Below are 23,912 nucleotides of genomic sequence, written 5' to 3'. Positions count from 1 at the left end.
AATTATCATCTTAAATGAGATCTTCAAAGCCTGGAGGCTGGCATTAACTCCAGCAAACTGACTTTAGCTAAATGCACTTCAACAAAAAACAAATCTTCGGTTTAATTTGGGGGGTTTTTCTTCACTAAACTTTGCTGTCTGCTACCAAAGCACTATTTGTGCCTATTATTTTCTCCAGAATATGATCACATCACTAACTTGGTCATCAATTCCTTTAATCTCAATACCAGAGGCTGTGACAGTTCTATTCAGAATATTAAAAATATAATAAACTCAGATCAAGATACAATTGCAATCATAGGTAGACAAATCCAATGTCTGCTCTTATACATGTCCCTGTCCTTTACATATGCATTGCATGCATACCACTTATTTCTTCAAATTACAGCACAAAATTAAGGGTGCATTATGTAAACCTTGTCAAAGCCAATCGAGGTTACCAATTTAAGTCATTCTCAAACTATCGTAGCAGCTCCTAGCCAATGTCAACAGTGCCCTTTTTTTTGCTAAAACATGTGTTTTCATTTATTTACCATTAAAAATCCAAACTCAAAAGTGACAATTTTAGTCAAGGTTTCACTAAAATAAAAAAATATTGTACGAGTAACTGCGCAACTTCAGGATTTGAGTGCAAGCATACACAAATACAGAAGACCTAACTTCATGAGCTGTAGGAGCAGAATTAGGCCATTCAGCCCATGAAGTCCACTCCGCCATTCAATCAGGCTGATCTGTCGTTCCGTCTCAACCTCATTCTCCTGCCTTCTCCCCATAACCCTTGACACCCTTACTAAACAAGGCTTACAAAACTTTCCCGGTAGATTGTCACTATTATTCCTATTACGATTTGACACTGTGGAGGATGTGTAATTCCAGTTTCCTCTTACTATTGCTGGGGAATCTATTTGGTGCACCTGGCACAGGCTCAAAAAATCCATGTATTTGAAGAAAGAGCAGCAAGAGAAGTTATATATTTAATATAATTGAGTTCACATTTATGCTATTTAAATGCATGTTTAAATTATGTCATAACATAGACCATTTGAACCATCAGGTCCATGCCAACTCCCAGCAGAGCGAACCTATCACTCCAATTACCTTTCCCCTTATTTCTTTGTAACCTTGTGACTCATTGCTCTCACTTCCTTTGCCTCCGAGTATTAATTTGCCTCAGCTAATTAACTGAATTCATGGAATCCAAGTCCAAAGAGCTGTGAGATTGCAGCACTAACAACAGTAGTACTACTACGCCATCCACTTTTTAGGCCCCACAGCAGAAGCGTCCACGTCGCGGGGCTGGAAACTGGAAGTATCCTGAGCTAATTCTGCTACCACCATCATCTATTGTACAAGTGATGGCTCCCACTGATTGTCGACGGAAGCTTGCGCCCTCTTCAGGACGGACTGATGACAGTGATGTAACATTTGAAACATGGATGATGGACACGAAATAAGAAGATCCATTTTTTAAAGGCTTGAGGGATTTAGTTGAGACACGTGGCTTAACTGTCAAAGCACCTCTGTCGGATTTCCAATGGGAAGCTCATGCAATGCTTAGGATCTTGTTCAGAGTTTACACCAGAAAGCACACTCAAGGTCAGTGGCAGGTGATCGGCTTAGAGGAAATTTAAATCCATTGTTCGGGTCATAACACTCTGATCAATATGACCTGAACAGTTTAGTTTAGAGATACAGTGCGGAAACAGGACCTTTCGGCCCACCGAGTCCGCGCTGACCAACGATACCCGTACACGAGCACTACCCTACACACGAGGGACAATTTAGATTTTTTTTTTAACCAAGGCCAATTAACCTACAAGCCTCTACGTCTTTGGAGTGTGGGAGGAAACTAGAGCACTCAGGGAAAACCCATGTAGTCATGGGGAGAACTTACAAATTCCATACAGACGGCACCCTAGTCAGGATCACTTAGAAATGATTCATGACCCTTATATCCAGCATTGTATTTAGAAATACATCAATCCTACTTTTATAGAAAGAAGGAACTCGAGGTTCCAACAATGGTGGGTGAGGATATTCTGACCAGAAAGAAAGAAAGACAAAGCCCTACCTGATATAAATGTCCCGGTTTGATTGCTCGATGCAAGAATTCACAAGTTGCTCTTTCAATGAGTCTAGCGAACAGTTGTATACGTAGATGGGACATCGAAGCCGGTTTGGATCACAGGAGTCAATCCGAGATGACTGACGGCTAAACGTGATGTGAAAGTCTTTCTTTGGGGGTAAACTGAATTCCACTCGTTCCTTTATCATTTCTGAAGATCCAGAGTCGGTATCTGAGGAGGGCGATGCAGGTTGGTAACAGGAGATTCATTAAGCAACAAAAAAAAGAGAACTAAAAAAAAAACACTGACTACCTGGCGGTATGTATTAGAATAAGTGTAGGTAATACCAAATGGGCCACAATTATCAGAATGGCTTCAGCAACACATTCTAATGAATGCTCAGGCACTGATAAAATCATCCATTTTGAACTCCTAACCTAAAAGGACGAATGCCAGAATATTTCAATAGAATGCTAAAGAAAGACAAATTTAGGTGACTTTCTCACGTGCTTAAAGGGAGACACTATTGTAATCTAGAAAACACTGAGGAGCAAATATTGGCCAGGACAATGGCAACATTTCCTGATTCATAGGAGCCTTTGCATCCAGTTGAGAGGGCATAATCTCACCCAAAAGATGGCATCTTCCACGCCGTACCATTCATACAGTACTACTCAAGAAAATGACCCCAAATTTTGAGCTCAAGGGTCAAATAAACTTGTTAAACTTGAACCTACTGCTTTCAGACTGAGATAATGAGTGCGACCAACAGAGTTACAGCACTTAATTGCGCAAATGCAGAAGGTATCATTACACTGAGAACAACCATTACCTGTATCGGGCTGCACATTCTCCTTTTCTAGATCAAATAATGACATTTCATTGCCAATTGCCGAGATTGGAGAAGAACACGATGTTGGCTGAGCAGACTGGTTTTCTTGCGCTGGGGATATAGAATCGATCTTGGTGCCACTATTCTTTGAACCACTCATTGCCATTTGGCCAACTTCACAATCAAGTCCTCCAAAACTACCCACTTCAGATTTCTTTGCAATTGAGGTTGCGCTAAATCCTCCCAAATGCTCACTCAAACTCGACTCGATTTCTACTTGCAGCAGCTCTTCGTTTCCGACTCCAGCATTTTTTGTGCTCTCATCGATCTCGGGACCCATCAGTCGCTGCATATCTTAATAGAAAAAAGAGCACAGAAAGAAAATTATTTAAAGAAAATATGTAATGTGAATTATTTACTCTCTATTACATTATCAGTTAGAAATTAATTTTTTTAATATTTATTATTATCACGTGTACCAAGGTACAATGAAAAGCTTTGATTTGCATACTAACCAACCAGATCAGATATACCACATATAAATACAACCATGTCAAACTCTAGTACAATAGCAAATGGGAAGATGCAGAGTAAAGCTTGTAGTTCTCAACACTGTAGTACATTAGTTAGATAGACTAAATCCAATGTGCACAATGGAGTAGATGTGAAAATATTTCATATAAATGAAATTAATTTATATTTATAAACATAATTTATAAGCATGATAGAGGAGAAGAAGCTGAGCATGTTAATAGAAGTCTTTATGCAAGAAAAAGACTAACGTCTGTTACTGATTGAACTTGAAGTACATTTTTAATGAAAATGAATCTGGATAGTGTAAACTTTGCAATTCCCATCTTTTGAACAAATTGGAACACAAGACATTTTCATTTCTAATCCTCTTTAATTATTGTTTCTATTCATTTTATCATCATAATTTTCAAATAAAGTTCAGCATGAAGCAACATGAACGCCTACTTACTAATACTCTAGGAGGAATATTTTAGCAAGGTGGTTGTCCATGATGTCCAACATTAATAAACATGTCTGCTGTGTTCATCTCTGACAATAGTGCGGCAACATGCTAACTAAGAATAACCCCTCATCACTCCTGATAGCGCAATGACTTCAGATAAACAAAATGCTTGTTGCATAAAAAAAGGTTAGGTGACAGAGTGATGTGAACTAAAAAAAACATCAACGGTGGCTACTTCCAATGTTTAGAGACAGGGTTGTTTAAAAAAAATTGTGTCCGCTTAAACTTGTTTCACAAGTTAGGCACAAAATGCTGGAGTAACTCAGTGGGTCAGGCAGCATCTCTGGAGAAAATGGATGTGACATTTCAGGTTGGGACCCTTCTTCAGACTCATTGTAATAGGGAGGGCAGGAAACAAAATGGAAACAAAAAATAAGGCCAAATCAGGGGCGGCAACAGATGACCTCAGGCGAGGAAGTTCCCTGATAGGCCAAATGTTGGGCAGAGAGAGGTGTTAGCCCAAGAGGGATGCATAGTTGCGAACTGTGAAGCTGCTTAATGGACATTTAGTGGCAGGTGGGGGACTGGTGCAAGGTCAGCCAAGTTTCAGAGGAAGAGAATGGGTGCAAATAAGTGTGGGGGGGAGGGGGGGATATGTTGGGGGGCGGGAAAGGAAGGTTTGTAAAAATTACCTAAAACTGAAGAATTCAATGGGTTGTATGCTACCCAAGCAGAAGATGAGGTGCTGCTCTGCGAATTTGAGTGTGGCCTCACTCTGGCAATAGAGGAACCCAGGACAGAAAGATCAGTATGGGACTGGGACAGGGAGATGAAGTAATTAGCAGCTGGGAGAGCCTTGGCGTACCGAGAGTAAGCGTTCGGCAAAACGGTCGCCGAGTCTAAGCTTGGTCTTGCCATGCACAGAAGGCTACATCGGGAACACCGGATGCAGTAGATGAAGTTAGAGCAGGTGCATGTGAACAACTGTCTCACCTGGAAGACTGCTGGGGACCCTGGATGGAGTCGAGGGAGGAGGTAAAAGTTATTTTGTGCAGCTCTTTGGGTGTCTCTCATTGGCCATCTTGCTTCCATAACCATGGAGTGGCAGATCGACCTGTTGCCAGGATTTTGGCGGCATGTGGATTTCATTCATGGAGCAAGATATTTTCTTTGAAATACTTTCACCAAGAACTACATTATTTTAGTTCAAACTGACATGGCTTGAAACAATCACTCCCACCATCTTTCACGGTGAATCTTCTTAACACAACACAGAGAAACTGACAAAAATGGAAGTGACATACAGTCTGAGCATCAAAATCCATCACTTGCAATCAAGAGACTGAAACACGTGAAATGAATTGTGATAACAGGCGAGTGAAAATTAATTTCCCTCTTAAAACACTTGAGACCTAGAATAAAAATACACTGGTAAAATTTACCTGCAAAGGTGGCTGGTAAAAAGGTGAGTAGGATTTGCTGCGCATTCACAAATTTGGTGTAGCATCTCCATTGAGGAGTACTCTCATTTTCAACTGGAATTACATTATCTTCTGTCATGTCAGTATTTCCAACACTCTAATCAAGAGAAGCAAGTTATTACAAATCATTAAGTAATGCAATTTCAAACAAATAATTCTGAAGCTGCCTCCGACAACAGGAAGTGCCAGCATATTTTGTTCGTTTTCGGGAAATATAATCTGGCAAAACCAGCATTTATTGCCCATTCTTAATCTTCCTTGATTAGATAATCAGCCATGACATTTCTCCAGCAGCATAGTAGTGCAGCGATAGAGTTGCTGCCTTACAACGCCAGGGTCCCAGGTGCGGGTGCTGTATGTACGGAGTTTGTAAGTTCTCCCTGCAACCATGTAGGTTTTCTCCGGGTGTTTCTCCCACACACCAAAGATGTACAGATTTGTAGGTTAATTGGCTTCAGCAAATTGCCCCTAGTGTGAAAAGAACTAGTGTACAGGTGATCGCTGGTCGGCGCAGGTGGGCCGTAGTGCCTGCATCCACACTGCATCTCTAAACTAAACTAGACTTCCTATATTCTACATACCTCCCCATGACAGCAAATGATTAATGAATATAAAAACTAGCAAAATATTTAAAATATCACAAGCTTTTCCTACCCGCTCACCCTTAAGAGATCGCCAGAATTATACTTAATGCAGTAAAAACGTAATTTGCAAACAAAAACACTTTGAAACATTGTTTAGGGAATGCATATTGTGTCAAGTATGGAACATAAGAGGACCATCTTGAATTGGGAACTATTAAAACAATTGCATGTGACCTGCAGGCAGAAATAGGCAATCATAATAAAACAGTACACAACTTCATTAAGGCTGTATAAATATTTTATTACCATTGGCAAGAACTTGATGTTAAAAGCTAAAACCTAGGACATAATGAAAAAGGAGAATCCATTCATCATTTGTTCTAAATGTATCGCAAGTGATTAAGTTCACTGTGACACAACCCCTCTTCGTATTAGATAACAGCTGAGGGCAACAAATTTATCACAACTTTTTCTTGAAACACAAGAGAATGCAGATGTTGGAATCTGGAGCAAAATAATCTGCTGGAGGAACTCAATGGGCCAAGCCTTTTTTTTTGGGGGGGGGGGGGGCAGCTGGTCAGTTGTCATTTTGAGTTGGGATTCTTGGGTTGATGAATAATCCAAACCCGAAACGACCACTGTCTATTTCCCCCCATTGATGCTGTTCGATGTGATGAGTTCCCCCAGCAGATTGTTTGTGGAACAAGAGAAAAGACTGTTCTCAAACTTAACTGATAACATTTTGCACATGGTATGGTTCATCATTGTTCGTGAGAACTGTGGAAGTTTACCAATTGCAGCAGACTACCACTGGAACCAGCTTTGGATTAAATAATGGTTAGTCATTGAAACATGGTCATATTACTCTCCTCCTCGCCATACTAACCTGAGACGATTATCTTGACTTCTCAATCTAATACACAAAACCAGCATACCAATGACTAATGCAGTGTCAAGAATGTGATATTTATCCAATTTGTTGCCAATGGAAGTTATATGGAATAGTCCAAGCGCAACCCAAGGGGCATTACCATTCTTCAAATACAAATTTCATTCAGCGTCATTATCTCGGTTATATAATTAGAAGGTAGCTTGTCAAATTTGAAACATTTTGATTCTTTTCCCTTTGGAATTGGCAGGCACTAAAGCAGAATTTCGAAATTCTTAACATTAACAAAACCTTGAAGGTCTGAAGTTTCAACACAGTTTATATTAGGCAGTATTCGTATCCCAGGGGGTGTTCCTTGCACAGTAATGAAAAGATTCTGGATGCGTTTAACAAACCAGTGTCTGTCACCCCACATTGATTTAGCTCTTCGGGCCAAGGGAATCAAGGGATATGAGGAAAAAGCCAGAAGGGGGAACTGATTTTGGATGATCAGCCATAATCATATTGAATGCTGGCTCGAAGGGCCGAATAGCCTACTCCTGCACCTATTTTCTATGTTTCTATATTACAACTCTGCATTTTTCCCACACTCACCTGCAAGGTACTGGTTGAACCCATGACCTCTTTATTACTGCCCAGGGTATGCAATGACATCATGGTATCTTGCCTCTCTGGCTTTTTGGACACTTTCAATGGTTCTTCTATGTAAGAAACAGTATATAACAATTACTCAATCTGCAGGTGCACCATTCTGATTGCATAAACTTTATGAATTTAGTTTAATGCTCTATAACCACAGAACTCAATTGGCAGACTCTAACGATAGACCCAAAATGCTGGAGTAACTCAGCGGGACAGGCAGCATCTCTGGAGAGAAGGAATGGGTGACGTTTCGGGTCGAGATCCTTCTTCAGTTCGCTTGCTTTAGTTGGTATTGAGTGAAATTTGAATTGAAGCAGGATCCTGCTCTTGAAACACACAGTAAACAAGTACAACCGCTCTTTGACAGGCCAATAGATCCTGAACTAATGCAAAAAAAAAGTCAAATCTTGTGGTTTACTAAGTACAGAGATTGATACAGACTAATGAGGCACTATCTACATAATGTCACCTTTTGCAGCTGGTAAATTGAAAGGAATGGAATGACCATTTCGATCCCGCTGAACAATTTGCTGCATAAAAGTTGCATGATCAGAGTCAGACAACGGCAATTCCCGGTCACTGAGGGTCTCTTGCAAACAGCCATGGAAAAGATTCAACAGAATCTCATTGGGCAAAGAATTTGTTTCCTTTGCACTTTCATCATCCTCTCCTGAAAGAAACGAGACAACAGATGATAAGCTTATACACACGAACCCAGCCTTCAAATAGATTTGGGGGAATAGATCACAGGAGCATCAAACAGACACATGGTATCACACTTTGAAAGGGTCTACCAGAAAGAAACAAAGCCCAGTGAATACAAGTCTTGAAACTGATTAGTATGGAGCCGAGTGGCACTGGAACCTTGTGTAATGATATTGGTCACGTGGGCTTCTCAGACAAGCCCTCACACCACAAAACTGAGAATAGCTTCAACGCATGTTAAAACCACTTGCCAACTTAGTCATTATGGGCAGGCCCAGTGATGCAGCTGGTGATGCTGCAGTCTCAAAAGTCACGGCAACCTGAGTCAATCCTACCCTTTGGTGCGAAGATAGATTCAAAATGCTGGAGTAACTCAGCAGGACGGGCAGCATTTCTGGAGAGAAGGAATGGGTGACGTTTTGGGTCGAGACCCTTCTTCAGACTGAGACTGAGCTCAACAAGTAACATTTGCCCTGTGCTATTCATAGACGTTAAATTAACAGAATCCATCAAAATGAATTTCAATGAAAGGGATTTTCTACTGATTCTTCAGATATGTCTGGATATAGCTAACATTACGAATGCAGCTATGTGGGTTTTATTGCAGGGGTGTAAAAGCTCTAGCTCGGATTATTCCTGGGGCATCCTGTTGTCAGCATGGAAGCGCGGTTTATGGCTGATCGTATCCTCTGATATCAGCAACTGGCCTCAAAGCTTTGAAGTGTTAAGAAGAATATCTTGCCATATGGACTGCCCTTTGTTCCCAAGAAAGAAGAGGTCACGATGGACACGACGGTCACGGAGGTCCCGAAAGACACATAAAGATTTATAGGGCATTGTAAACTTGCCATATAAGGCAGTGATGGAAAAATACTGGCACATGTATTTAGGGTATAAAAGGTGTGTAAATGTAAGCTTTCGGAGAGAGAGACTACACTAGCTTCCTGAGCGTTTCTAAACGCTCCGGTATCTAAACTCTCTCCCACCAGAGTGAGTAGAATAAAGAGGTTAAATGATTTTGGTTGTCTGACTATTCTGTTAATAGGTCACGAACTACAACAGTGCAAATGTTAACTCCTGACTCCTATCCCTATGTAATCTGTAATCTTAGAATAGCAAGCAAGTGATGTAGCAATGCTGTGCATGTACAGCACAAGTGGAACTGGATAACATAACGGCATTACAGGTGCGTCTTTACGGAAGACTGGCCATGTGGAAGCTCCACATTTTCAGAAAAACACAACATTGGTACTTTACCTTTAGTTAAGGTGTGAAAAAGTAACTCAATTTGTTGGCATTTTGGTAACAGCTTCATCAGATCAAACTGAAATGGAATAGTTCGAATGAAATCGCTCTCTCCTTCATCGTCATCAGCTTAAACAAAAAGAAAAAGGTCATCATTCTAGGTGGACTGTGGAATGGAGAGAGGGTTCAATTGGAGTTGGTTATTGACTTTAAGACGGTGTAGCATATGTAGTCTTCTCTGACAATTATAAATGTCGCTTTTAATTAAAAGTGAGTATCAAATAGCTTATAATTAGGCAAAGAAAAAAAAAATCGAAGGAAACTAATGCACAAACCCTCAAACAGAATAATAGGAATAATTATAAAACATTCCAGTCAAAGGTTTGCAGTAAGACAGACAATAATAGATAGCTGCAGGGAGCATGAAGCAATTACACAACAATCAATTTGTTACTTTACTGAAAACTTCAGATACTGTTGGTCTGCAAAAATCAAACAGGCCACGCAAAAACTATAAATGATGGTCCAGTCAAAAGTACTGCGTATTTGTAGCACCAAGTCACATAAGCCATGATTTCCATCTTGGCTTAATTGTTCAAGGCTGTACAGGAGTTGGGACATTGCAGACCAGGAGATATGTGGCCATGCAGGAGGTTGAAAACTAGGATGAGAAGTTTTAAATCAAAGAACATTATAGGATGCAAATAATAACAATATTACACTTAAAATACACATATTTCAATAGAGTTCAGATTTGTGTAGGGGTGCATATATTGATTGAACAGATTCAGGGGGATTTCAGCCAGGAATTGCCTCACCGATTTTATTATTTAAATACAAAGGCAGCATGGTGATGGAGTGGGGCTGGGTATTAGTGCTTCCAGGTGTGAGTGGATAGGGGTTATAAGTCATAGAACAAACTGTCCTTATTTGGTAAAGCTAATTCTTCAATAACTTGCTACACTCACAGGCTCTGAGGTTTACTAGGTTCCTTGTTTCCGTGACTGTTGATCCCTACCTTCAGCGCTCCTTGACCCCCACATTGGCAGGATGTAGTCTTTATTCTGACAAAGTTGGCTTAGATGTTCAAAGGTCAACAAGGAAGATACACATGCGTGGTCTTGTGGGTAAATCTACGAAGCAAAGACACATTTATTAAAATATCACAAAATAGTATAAACTAGTATCATCCCAGGCAAAATATAAAATACAAAATACAAAACTTGGAAAACTTTGGTTAGGCCATGTTTGTGCAGATCTTGTTGCTGCATTACAGAAAGGATGGAGAGGCTTCAGAGACGATGCAGAAGAGGTTCACCAGGATATTGTCTAGATTAATGAATACTGGCTATAGGTTGGACAAACTTGGAATTGTTTTCTCTGGAATGTCAAATGCTAAGGGGAGGCCAGATAGAAGTTTGTAAAATCATGAGAGGCATAGAGCGAGTAGAGACATTTTACCCAGGGTGCAAATGTCAAATACTGGAGGGCATTGAGGGAGATGGGAAGGTTTAAAAGTGCTGTGCTAGGGATATTTATTTTAAGGGAAAGGGTTAAGTGCCTGGAACACACTGCACCTGGGATTGAGGAAGTAGATACGATCATGACATTTAAGAGGAATTTAAACAAGCACATGAACATTGTTCAGTAAAAGGAGGACATAACTGTGGCTAAGACACCAGCATATAAAACACGTATGGCATAGTACCAGGTATGCACAATACACATTTGTAACATTTTCTAGCACTCACAGTACGTCATTATCATTTTCATAAGATGACTCTGTTTCTCCCCTTTTACCCATTCCCCAGTTTAATTTTTTATTTCTCTGTTAAATAACATAGCCAGATGATTGGGGATTATAATGATTGGGTAGGAAAGTGTTCTCTTCCTGCATCATTTTCTTATGCTCTTATCACAGTCTATGATCAACAGCGTTTGGTTCATATATATTCTCTCTGTGGGCTGATTTCTACTCACTACAATACAATATCCTTTATTGTCATTGTACAAGTACGACGAGATTTTGATTGTCGCTTCCTTATCGATGCTATCAAATCAAATATTTAAATAAATCACGGCGAACACGTAAACAACAAGGGGGGGGGGAGGAAAAAGGGGGAACGAGGTCAAGTGCAAAAAAGGTTCATGCACGGGTCAGTTGTGCCAGATGACCCTGGGGGCAGACACATCATGGCGGGCTCTCAGCAGGCACTAATTCCAAAAATCTTTTTTTTTAATTCATATACCAGGCATGGATATCACTGGCAATGGGCAATGTTTCCAATATTTAATGTCCATTCCTGACTATCCTTAAAATGTTGGTGGTAAGATGCCTTATTCAACTACTGGCGCCTTTTTGGTGAAGGTGCTACCGGTGGGTAGTTTTAAGGTTTTAATTCAGGCAACGATGAAGGAACTACAATATATTTCCATGTCAGGATAGTGCACAACCTGAAGGGAAATCTGCAATGGTGGTTCTCCCTTGCACAGGCTGCCTTCGTTCTTCCTGTTGGTAGAGGTCACAGGTCCGGGAGTAGCTAGACATTTTGTAAATGGTTAAAATCAGCCAAAGAAGAAGATGGATGATGTGCGCAGGAAGGGACTGCACGAGTTCATAAGCGATAGGAGCAGAATTAGGCTGTTTCGCCCTTCAAGTCTACTCCGCCATTCAATTATGGCTGATCTATCTTTCCCTCTCAACCCCATTCTCCTGCCTTGTCCCTATAACTCCTGACACCCTGACTAATCAAGGATCTCTGCCTTAAATGCTGGTTTACACCAAAGATAGACACACGATGCTGGAGTAACTGAGCGGGACCGGCAGCATCTCTGGAGAGAAGGAATGGGTGACGCTTCGGGTCGAGACCCTTCTTCAGCAGATGGATGGGTTGCCAATCAGCAGACCAAAGTTGAAATTACTTTCCAAGTGACTCACCGCTTTTGGGATATCTAAATAAGACAATCCATTCAAGTACTTTCGACTATCAGCAGAAGTGACCACAAAGCCACTCTGAGGCTCGACCCAGCATTCAGTCACCAAATTTAACTCGGTGTCAAGTTCAATGGCCTCAACCTCTGTGTCATTATCATCATCTGTAGAAAAACTAAGAGAACATTGGAGGCAGATATGAAGTTGCATTGAGCCTCCCGTTAGCAAAGAATTCAGCAAGCTATTGTGGAAAATAAAGCAAATAACATTTGATATATAATAACATCACAAAGATAGGAAAAATTGATCAACTTCTGCAGTTAATTACAGATCAGACTGGTGAACAATTGTAATGACTAGTTGTCCATTTATTGATTTTTAAATAGGTGATCTGTTTACTTTCTGCACCGAGATGAGAAAACATTTCTTCACACAGAGAGTGGTGAGTCTGTGGAATTCTCTGCCACAGAAGATAGTTGAGGCCAGTTCATTGGCTATATTTAAGAGGGAGTTAGATGTGGCCCTTGTGGCTAAAGGGATCAGGGGGTATGGAGAGAAGGCAGGTACAGGTTACTGAGCTGGATGATCAGCCATGATCATATTGAATGGCGGTGCAGGCTCGAAGGGCTGAATGGCCTACTCCTGCACCTATTTTCTATGTTTCTATGTTTCTATGAACACAATAATAACAATACAAGTGATGCGTGAATCTTTACTCCTGGATCCAAAGGGTAGAAAAATGTGATTAAGAGTAAGGAAATAAAAGATATGGGTAATGGGGGGGGGGGGGCTAGTGTGTGATGAGGGTAATTGATTATGAAGAATGTGATAGGGGTAATGAATAGCACAACCAAGGCTAAAGGATTCCTTTATGGATGCGCAGCGGATGGACCAGTTGCATTAAAAGCAAGTCAGATGCTGGACACTGCAGAGGGTGGCTCACTTTCTCAAACCCCAAAGCCTTTTTCACCACCCACAACAAGGTCAACTTTATATTTGGTGGATCGAAAGCAGTTTCAACAACACTCAAGAAGTTGCACACCATCAGCAAAAATGGAAATCCCACCATCTCCAAACTCTCTTCCATAGCACAAATTATCATAACTTAAAAACACTTGATTTTGGATTAAAGTTGTGGAATTTCTTCACAACACTGTGCAGTACTTTTATCACAAAGACTGAAGTTGTTCAAAGTTTGCACATTTGCACAAAAGCAATTAGGGATGGATAATAAATGCTGGCCATGCTAACAGCCTCACCCAAGAATGAATCTGGTGCATTAAATCACCATAATATGTTCCCACGTATCTAAAATTAAAATGAATGGCAAGATCGCTCATGGAGTACCCATTGAGATTGAAACCCCATGATAAAAATACTAAATATTTAATAAAGTAATTTTGTTTGTGCATCGACTATAAAGATAATGCTCTTTAATCTGCTTTGCTCAGGTCAAATGGATTTCTGGCTCCAAACTGCATAAAAATCACGAACAAAAGATTTACTCATTGAAATTTTACCTGTCTTTAGTTGAAGTGGAGTAAGGTGGAAAGGTGATGTACTGGACCAGGCACGTGTGGAGCTCATCGTCATCATCTTCGGATCTCGAATTGCCCTGCACCAGAACAAACTGTATCAGTAAGCAGCTCCGAACGGGCCCGGAAAAACCATTCCATGAATATTTATGAAATGTTGCTGTAATGGGTGCACTTAAGTTACCAAACAAAGTCCTCGCATTGATTTTCATGACTGAATAATTGGCTTTTCAAGTATACATGTGCCTCTCTGAAAGACTGCAACCAGTTCATTAAAGAGAGCTCATGGTAAACAAATCTTATAGTCAGAGTCATATAGCACAGAAACAAGTCCTTCAGCCCAACTCATTCATGCCAACGAAGTTAACTGATCTAAACTAGTCCCATTAGCCCAAGTTTGCCTCATACATCTTTAAACTTCTCCTAAACATGTAACTGTCCAAATGGATTTTAAATGCTGTTCTTGTACCTACCTCAACCAATTCCTCTGACAGTTCACTATAATAACCATCACCTTCTGTGTGAACAAGTTGCCATCATGTTTCTATTAAATCTTTCCTCTCTCAGCTTAAACTTATGCCCCCGAGTTCTTGATTCTTCTATCCTGGGAAAAAAACTGCACATTTACTCTATCCTATCCATGATGTTATACCTCTATAGTATCACCCCTCAGCCTCCTGTGCTCCAAGAAAAAAAGTCCTAGCCTGCCCAACCTCAGAGCTCTAGCCCTTGAACCTGGCAGCATCCTCTTAATCCTTCTCTGCACTCTTTCCAGCTTGACGGCATCTCTCCTATAGTAGAGTGTCCATAAACTGAACACAATACTCCATGTGTAGCTCACCAGCATCTTATATCTTTGTAACATAACGTCACAACTTCTATACTCAATTCCCAGACTGATGAAAACCAGCATGCTAAAAGCCTTTTTCACCTGCGATGCCACCTTCAGGGAACTGTGTATTTGTTCTCCGAGATCCCTCTGCTGTAGAATGCTCTCCTGGGCCCAGGCCCCTGTTAGCTAGCGTTCCTTGGAGCCCATGCAATTTAATCTTTCAGAGCAGCCAAAATGCAGAACTCTAATCAAAGGCCTTGCTGAAGTACAAATGGACCACATCTATGGCACTGCCCTTGCCTAGCTTCAAGGTTAGTTCTACAAAAATACTCAATCAAATTCATGAGACACAATCTTCCATGCACAAACCATGCTGACTATCATTTATCAACCTTTGTCTTTCCAAATGCGTAGATATCTTAGCTCTCAGAATTTTCTCCAGTAACTTTCCTGCAGCAATTTTAATTTTGCTGCTCTAGACCCCAGGTCCGAAGAAGGGTCTCGACCCAAAACGTCCCCCATTCCTTCTCTCCAAAGATACTGCTTGTCCCGCTCAGTTACTCCAGCTTTTTGTGTCTATCTCCAGGTTTGTTTTTTGCAGCCCTTCTTAAATAGAGGCACAACATTAGCTACCCACCAGTCTTCCTGCACCTTACCCAAGTCTAACGATGATTCATATATCTCAGCCAGGACTCCTGCAATTTCTGTTCTAGATTCCCATTGTCCATAGATATATCTGATCAGGCCCAGGAGATTGTTCTAACTGCGAACATCTTAGAACAGCCAGCACCTCTTTGACTGTGATCCATTGTCCTCAGACATCTCCATTAATTTTCCAAATTGCTTAGTCTTCACGACTTTCTCCATGGTAAAAACAGAGGAGAAATATTCATTGAGGACCTTGCTCATCTCCTGCAGTTCAGCGCATAGATGACCACCATGGTTTGTGACAGTACTCTATTCTCTCTCCAGTTGCCCTTTTCCTTTAAAACACTTGCAAAATCTCTTTGGCTAATGCTGATGTATCCTTCTCACTCAAAGACCAGTTCCTTTTAAAATAAGGATTATTATTTCCAATCAGAATTCAGTCACCTACAGACAAATTTTTCCATTCTATGGAGCACTTCATCCTTACCCTTATTGGCAATTCAATCACCATAGTGACAATACCATCGCCAGTAGCTGCAAAATGGAACCCTTCAGCCAAACGAATCCTACATTGTGAAATGAGGAAAATAGGAGAGTTAGGATGAAGATTGTACTGTTGCTGATTAGAGATTAATTAACCGATCTATTAACAGAAACACCCATTGAGACTAATCCTACATTAATTCCATTTTATTCTTCCCACATTCCCATCAACTTCTCCAGATTTCACTACTCGCTTGAACACTGAGAACAATAAATAGTGGCCAATTAATCCACGTGTTCACAGGAAGAACATGCAAGCTCGGAGATCGGGTTCTGCAAGGTAGTGGCTCTACCGGACAGCAATGAAAGGTCAGTGGTTTAAAAATTAACTAGGTTTCTCTCACCATACCATACTACCTGATCCGCTGAGTGTGTCCGACACAGTTTTCATTACAGATTTTTTTTTATTGCTTATCTTTATTTATTGTGGTGATACGGACAGAATTCTTTCCTTTTTTCCCTGCAGAATATATTCCTTTTTTACCCCTCCAGTACTTTCATTTTTTATGCAATGAATCAAGAAAGGATTTCAACTGTTTCTTCCAAACTAAGTAATGAAATGATTTAAACTACAGTTTGAAACATTTCCCATCCAGTGGTCAGTGCAAATACTGACGTAGTCTTACAAATATACGAATCTAAATATTTTCCAAATAAAATATCTTTCATGGATCTTCCAGGCATAACATTGGCCCAAATCTTTCTAGCATGTTAACAATTCCACACAGAACTGTTGGGAGTGTCAGGAAGTTCAAGACTTGTCTATAAATGTATAGGTCGAAATCTCTACTGACTAATTATAAGGGGAAATCATCCTTTCTGCACACACACCAAGTTAGCAACTCCATGCCTTTTGATAGATAGGACTGTCTGTGAGGAAGAAACCTAATTTTTCTTTAATCAATTGTATTAAACATATTTGTTTTAAAGTTCTAACAATTTAAGCATTATTTTAATAATGTAATTTTAATTTAATCCAATTTCCCTTCGCTTTAAATGTTTTGTGAATATTTTTGAATGTAAGTAACTTATTCAAAATTCAAAGTGTTTTTGGGTGGAGCTTGCTAATCAGGACAGCGTCATCTATGCAGAACAAGTTGTTCCATGATATTCTGCTCCAGACAAATGCCACTCTAGCAAGGAAGCAAGGGGTTAGGGAAAGCAGTTGGCAGGATATTCCCTGCCACTGCGAAGATAAATTAGATTTTACAGAATCGCACGTTGGCGCAGCGGTAGAGTTGCTGCCTTACAGCAAATGCAGTGCCGGAAACCCGGGTTCGATCCCGACCATGGGTGCTGTCTGTACGGAGTTTGTACGTTCTCCCCGTGACCTGCGTGGGTTTTCTCCGAGATCTTCGGTCTCCTCCCACACTCCAAAGACGTACAGGTATGTAGGTTAATTGGCTTGGTAAATGTAAAAACTGTCCCTAGTGGGTATAGGATAGTGTTAATGTGCGGGGATCACTGGTCGGCGCGGCCGAAAGAGCCTGTTTCCGCGCTGTATCTCCAAACTAAACTAAACAGACCGGAATGGTGAATTTCTACTTTTTCTTTGGAAATCTGAAAGACTGTGCTCCCAATTTAAAAAAATAATCCACAACGTGTTTGCATGAAGAGACCCCTTGTGCATGGTTTGTCGCCATTGCCACGTAGTAGGAAACATCTGAAGCAGATGGTGTCTTGTAAACATAGATCACTGCAACATGTTCCGTTCAACCCATACAGTAGGGTTTGTTTAGCTGCTGAGATGCTGCCTGTCCCACTGAGTTACTGCAGCTTTTTGTGTCTATCTTCAGTAGGGTTTGTTCATTGCATTGCGCTATTTTTTTTAAATAGATGGAAATTCCGTGTAACTACAGAATTCCTTGCATATTCATCAGTCTTACACTTTCACACATGCATATTTTAAGAAACAATGCACAGCAACACATTGGAAAATAATTAGCTGAGCTGAGACTAGACAAAAATCGCAGGTCAAGCAAGACCCACATCTTAAACGTGGAATATAATACATAACAAATGGATGTGGAGAACACTGCAAATCGTTGTGAGAACCTTCAGCATCAAATTGTGTGCTTATAAAAGTGGGTTGATTAGTTTTAACTCAAGTAACAGCCTTACTCAGTAAGAGTAGATAGGATCTGTGCTGCTGAAATAATGGGTAGCAATGGCCCCAAAGCTGGCTGCAGAGACCACACCCAGCGCTGATGATAGAAGTAACGCGACAGCGAGGCCAATGTGGATGAAGCTGTGCGATTGGTGGTCATTGTCGTTGCTCCTGACATGGAGGCAGGATGTCCACAGTTGTCCAGGTTCAAGATAAAGGGAGTCCGATAGTCTGTTGGAAGCTTCTCGTACCTTGAATGTAATAAGACAAGTGAGGATGAAAACAAATTTCAGATTTTTGTTTCTCGACTTCTACTGTTCACAGGACAATTTTAAACACCAGGTGAATCAAAAGACTTGAGGTTCACGACAAGAAATGACACTGAGATTTGTTTTTAAAAAGAGACATGATGTTACTGAAGGATGACGCAGGCATGCAAGAGCCAAATGGCCTATTCTTGCTTCGATTTCTTATCATGTGTACAATTGTGGCATTGTTATATATATTTTATTTTCAAACCAAATGCCAATAGAATTTACATAAAAATTCAGATATCTATATACTAAAACTCTTGTTTGTTTATTTTTGATCGAACTACAGCCAAAACGGTACACGATAGCTTGACAATTTTAGGCCCACCTTACTCACCGTCATCGCTTTAGTGGTAAAGCAAGTAGTTTTATTGAAATCGGTGTTATATTTTTAAGGTTATTCACATTTTAAAGTTTAAATCTATCTCCTAGAGAGGGAGGAGGGAGGGAGGGAGGGGGAGGGAGGGGGAGGGAGGTGGGGGGGAGGGAGGGGGGAGGATAAGGGGCGTTGAGGGGGAAGTGGGGAGGGGGAGGGAGGAATGTGGATAAGGGGGGGTTGAGGGGGATGGAGAGGGGGAGGGGGGCGGAGGGGGAGGAGGGTAGGAGAGGGTGCTGCACCAATGCAGGAGAGGTTTGGACCCAACGGATCCACTTGGTCTAGTCATTTATAAAACCTACCATGATCATTATGCAAATATGCATCTTTATATATCTCTAATTTTTCAAATAAAATTCACGACCCTTTTTAATTTTAATGTTACTAAATGATTATATTCATTTTGGTTCTTCGATATAGGCATACCCATGTGTGGATATACTGATTATCATTGCACGTTGTCTTTTATTAATTAGTGTCTTTATGTAGTTACATGGATTCAGGAAAACGCCGGAAGGGGTGTGCTGTCAAAGCAAGGGTTTCCAACTCATTTTCTATTCACCAATACCTGAGGAGGAGTTTTTCCAGTGGCTTCTTCAATATCACTACACAAGGTCGATCAGAAAGTGCTAGCTGGGTGGCGGGAAGTGGGGGAGACTTTGAAGGAGAGACATTTCCTAGCAGTTTTCGCTTGACTTTTGGCGTAGCTTCTTTGCTCTGCACCCGCTGGGGAAATCGCAATGAGAGTATTTGATTCTGTAGCTCATCCACAATCTGGCAATACAAATAGAACATATTCAACACACGAGAGAACAATTTACGTGGTCAATATTCACCATGCTAAACGCACAGACCCAATTTCAGGCCATACTGTGCAAAACTGGAATTTTGTTTTACTGGATGATGAGATTGTTGACTCCTCGTCATTAAATACTTCACTGACAAACAAACATAGCAAAATGGTTTTTTGACATCCAATGGTAATATAAAAGCACCTCATTCCCATGGATTGTCACTACATATTTGATCCCTCATTGCCTTAGTACTTTCATAAAATGAAACAAGTAGTCAATCCTTTATGTTCATATGCAGTACGACGTACATATTTATGCACTTAGATTCAGGGGCAGACAGAGGCTATTCAACTCCAAAGCTACTCTGCCATTCATTCAGTACTTGCCCAGAGTAGGTGAATCGAGGACCAGAGGACATAGATTTAATGTGAAGGGGAAAAGATTTAATAGTAATCTCTGGGGTAACTTTTTCACACAAAGGGTCCATGGAACGAGCTGCCAGAGGAGGTAGTTGAGGCAGGGACTATCCCAACATTTAAGAAACAGTTAGACAGGTACACGGATGGGACAGGTTTGGAGGGATATCGACCAAACGCGAGCAGGTGGGGCTAATGTAGCTGGGACATGTTGGCCAGTGTGGGCAGGTTGGGCCTGTTTTCACACTGTATCACTCTATGACTCTAATAACTAATTATTGAATTCAAACACCACTATGAGAACAACCACCAGACCCAACAATTCCAATTAGCTATTCATTAAATTTGTCACATATTCTTGCTTTGTTTTGGCTCTGCCTTCACAGTTGCTGCTTGACCCACTGAATTTTTCCAGCAGTTTGTTTTGGTTTGCTCCAGAGTGCAGTCCTGTGTGTCTCCAGTGTACCTGTGTATCATCTCCAGGGAATAAATGAATCCCTCCTGTTGCAATCCGTTAAGACTTTAGCTGCAACAGGGGGTATTTAATCCATAGCTTCAAAACATGCCTCACAACTCCATTCGATTTCCACTTGAAATTTTAACTGGACAATCCAGTGAAACAAGTTCAAGTGTTTATAGCACCTAGAAAAGGCCGTTCTTCGTGGATGGATATTTGATGGATTAATCCTAAATTGTGTTTTTTTAAACTTTAAACTGTTGCATGAGAATGGAGTTTTGACCTTTTACACTTTGGCATTTTTTTTACCACTATGTTACTTAAATTTTAGATTTAATTTAGAGCCTCAACTCATTTTAGAAGATTCCTGTGCTTGTTTTCCAGGTGACCCTCACATCTTAAAGCAAGATAATTTATAACTTAATCAAGTTTAGCATAAATACCATTCTTCCTTTAAGTGACCAAATAAGAATGGCTTTGTGAAAAGTGACAAAATGGATATAGAATAGCAATTTAAAATTGTCAGTGCCAATTAGTGAGAAGAGAAAATAATGAAAGTATTGCAGAAACTGCCTGCCTTCTCCCCATATCTCTTGATTCCACTAGCCCCTAAAGCTCTATTTAACTCTCTTTTAAATTCATCCAGTGAATTGGCCTCCACTGCTTTCTGTGGCAGAGAATTCCACAAATTCACAACTCTCTGGGTGAAAACGTTTCTTCTCACCTCAGTTTTAAATGGCCTCCCCTTTATTCTTAAGACTGTGTCCCCTGGTTCTGGACTCCCCCAACATTGGGAACATTTTTCCAGCATCTAGCTTGTCTAGTCCTTTTATAATTTTTATACGTCTCTATAAGATCCCCTCTCATCCTTCTAAACAGTGAATACAAGCCTAGTCTTTCCAATCTTTCCTCATATGATAGTCCCTCCATCCCAGGGATTCACCTCCTGAACCTACGCTGCACTGCCTCAATAGCAAGGACATCCTTCCTCAAATTAGAAGACCAAAACTGCACACAATACTCCAGGTGTGGTCTCACCAGGGCCCTATACAACTGCAGAAGGACTTCTTTGCTCCTGTACTCAAATCCTCTCGTGAAGGCCAACATGCCATTTGCTTTCTTCACTGCCTGCTGTACCTGCACGCTTACTTTCAGCGACTGGTGTACAAGGACACCAAGGTCTCGTTGCACTTCCCCTTTACCTAATCTGACACCATGGAGATAATAATCTGCCTCCTTATTTTTGCCGCCAAAGTGGATAACCTCAATTTATCTACATTATACTGCCTCTGCCCACTCACTCAACCTGTCCAAGTCACCCTGCAACCTCCTAACATCCTCATTAAAACTACCCTATACACACTAGGAACAATTTCACATTTACACCAAGCCCATTATCCTACAAACCTGTAAGTCTTTGGGGTGTGGGAGGAAACTGAAGATCTCGGAGAAAACTCAAGCAGGTCACGGGGAGAACCACGTGCAGACAAGCACCCGTAGTCAGGATCGAACCCGGGTCTCTGGCGCTGTGAGGCAGTAGCTTTACCGCTACAATACAATACGCCACCATGCCGCCCAAATGATATTATCTTATGCAAAAATAAAAAAAACTGGAGACTGCTTGGCACCCAATCAACAATTCTTTCCCTCCACCATTAGTGCAAAGTGGTTGCACTTTGTGCACCAGCTACATAATGTACTGCAATTACCTGCCAAGGGTTACACCTACAACATATTCCAACCCTACAGCCTCTAACACTGAGGACAGGGACAGGAGGTGCATGGGAACATCACGACCTGCAGGTTCCCCTCTGAGTCACACACCATCCTGATTTGGAAATATAATCAGCGATTCTTCATTGCCGGGGAGCCTAAAACCCTGGAACTTTGGGCTCCAAACCACCGAGCAATACCCTGTTCCAAAAGACATACCTTATTCCTAGCTTGTGCTTGCATTCCAATAGGAAACCCGAGACGAAGCACCATGCATGGAGCTTTGGAAATAACCCGTACAAGGTAAAATGAAGACGGAGGCTGATCTGCTCCACTGCCAATGAAAAAATATACTTTTTGATTCATGAAATACTTTAAGATGGTGTAAAAAATTGAAAGTACTTATTTCCAACACATAACAATGACTCTTCACCCCAGTATTCAAACCTCATGTTGAGTTAACTTTCTCATTTCAGCACGATATTTTATCCTCAAATGGTTCCATAAAAGATTAGCATCTTAGACAGTTTGGCTTTAGCAAGTTGACAGTGCTTCACACACGCGAACTGCAAAAGGCATGACTATCTTGTGCTTCAATGGCGCTAAATAATGATAGGAACATCTAAACTTAAGCCTTCAATCTCAAGTGCATTATCACTTTTAAATGTGGAGTATGGTGCCATTGGAAGACATTTGCAACACGTGGCATGCTCCATGAACGTTAACCTCCCAAATTCGATAAGCAGAAAGTATTAAGTAAAAATGAATCCGTACTTGTAATGGAGCTTAACATACGAATAGCCTTCTACCAGCACAAAACTACTCCAATCCCTTAGAAGGGAAGTTAGTGCTGAAAGCGAGATGCGACACTGGATGGTGCTGTAACGACCATTACTCCCAGGAGTATGGATGTGCTTTGGCACTGGGCTGGAAATGCATTAAAAACAAGTATTAGCGACACTAAATTGTTTATGAAAGGCAAAGCATAGGAGTAATCAAACAAGAACATCGATGCACTGCATTTTCTTCCTCGTAAGGTTAAGTTCAAACGAAACTGCAACATTAGTGCGGAAGCAGCACGATTCCTTCCCAATATCCAAAGATCCAAAATGAAGAATCACACAAATCCAGTGACTATAAACATACTTATCATGTTCCAGCAGAATGCCAATGCGATGCATGTGGAGCCACCGCTGCCAGAAACTGGCATCCATAGATAATATCGGTTTCCAATAAGAGGCAAACTGGGATTGACTGGAGTCCTTAGCACCACTATGCTGCAGAGATAATACCTAGAGAAGACGATGTATTAAAATTGCATACATACTGGCAATAAAAATGAATAATTCAATCATAACAGATTTAATGCACAGATAATGACCTTACTTCATTGAAAGCTAAGCTAGGTTGATTATTCCAGAAAGAGCTGGTGAAGTACCTCATTCGTACGGATACAAAAGATGTTTGACTCCCACTCATGTGTCAAATTCTATTGAAGGATTGGATAGTTATTGCAAAAAGCTGGCACCTGCGCAAAAGGACTGAAAGGCCTCTATGGTCAATGATTTAATGAACAGGTGTCCTCTAGCTTATTTCTCCAAAACAACATTAAAGTCCCCACTTTGTGGTAGCCATGTTCTAAATTATTCCAGGCCTCCTGTTTCTATTATATTATCTGTAGGTTCTTTCAGTATTGATCACCTTGCATGTGAAGAATTTTAATTCTTAATTTTCATCTTATTATTTTGAAGTTTTATCTGTGTTAGACACCTCCACAGTTAGGCCAGAATTCATTTCCCAATCTAACATTTACATTGGTAACACACCA

The 23,912-nt window shown here is 40.7% G+C and overlaps 1 protein-coding gene across 1 annotated transcript in view; it reads right to left on the bottom strand.

The window, feature by feature from the left end:
* The window catches only part of szt2 (SZT2 subunit of KICSTOR complex), a 188,464-nt gene that overhangs the window by 144,579 nt on the left and 19,973 nt on the right, over nucleotides 1–23,912 (bottom strand). Inside the window, exons 12-26 of the mRNA XM_078408309.1 lie at nucleotides 23,231–23,376; nucleotides 22,859–23,011; nucleotides 22,304–22,418; nucleotides 19,273–19,478; nucleotides 18,032–18,268; nucleotides 15,855–15,933; nucleotides 13,873–13,967; nucleotides 12,359–12,527; nucleotides 10,439–10,553; nucleotides 9,433–9,549; nucleotides 7,940–8,140; nucleotides 7,423–7,529; nucleotides 5,317–5,452; nucleotides 2,899–3,252; nucleotides 2,072–2,297 (exon numbers count right to left, since the gene is read on the bottom strand). Of these exons, the coding sequence (XP_078264435.1) occupies nucleotides 2,072–2,297; nucleotides 2,899–3,252; nucleotides 5,317–5,452; nucleotides 7,423–7,529; nucleotides 7,940–8,140; nucleotides 9,433–9,549; nucleotides 10,439–10,553; nucleotides 12,359–12,527; nucleotides 13,873–13,967; nucleotides 15,855–15,933; nucleotides 18,032–18,268; nucleotides 19,273–19,478; nucleotides 22,304–22,418; nucleotides 22,859–23,011; nucleotides 23,231–23,376 (2,456 nt within the window). The remainder of the gene's footprint in view (nucleotides 1–2,071; nucleotides 2,298–2,898; nucleotides 3,253–5,316; nucleotides 5,453–7,422; nucleotides 7,530–7,939; nucleotides 8,141–9,432; nucleotides 9,550–10,438; nucleotides 10,554–12,358; nucleotides 12,528–13,872; nucleotides 13,968–15,854; nucleotides 15,934–18,031; nucleotides 18,269–19,272; nucleotides 19,479–22,303; nucleotides 22,419–22,858; nucleotides 23,012–23,230; nucleotides 23,377–23,912) is intronic.

The sequence above is a fragment of the Rhinoraja longicauda genome, chromosome 11 (genome assembly GCF_053455715.1).
Source record: "Rhinoraja longicauda isolate Sanriku21f chromosome 11, sRhiLon1.1, whole genome shotgun sequence".
NCBI classification, from domain to species: Eukaryota; Metazoa; Chordata; class Chondrichthyes; order Rajiformes; family Arhynchobatidae; genus Rhinoraja; species Rhinoraja longicauda.
The sequence above is the reverse complement of the archived record's forward strand: the minus strand, read 5'-3'. Positions and strand labels throughout refer to the sequence as shown.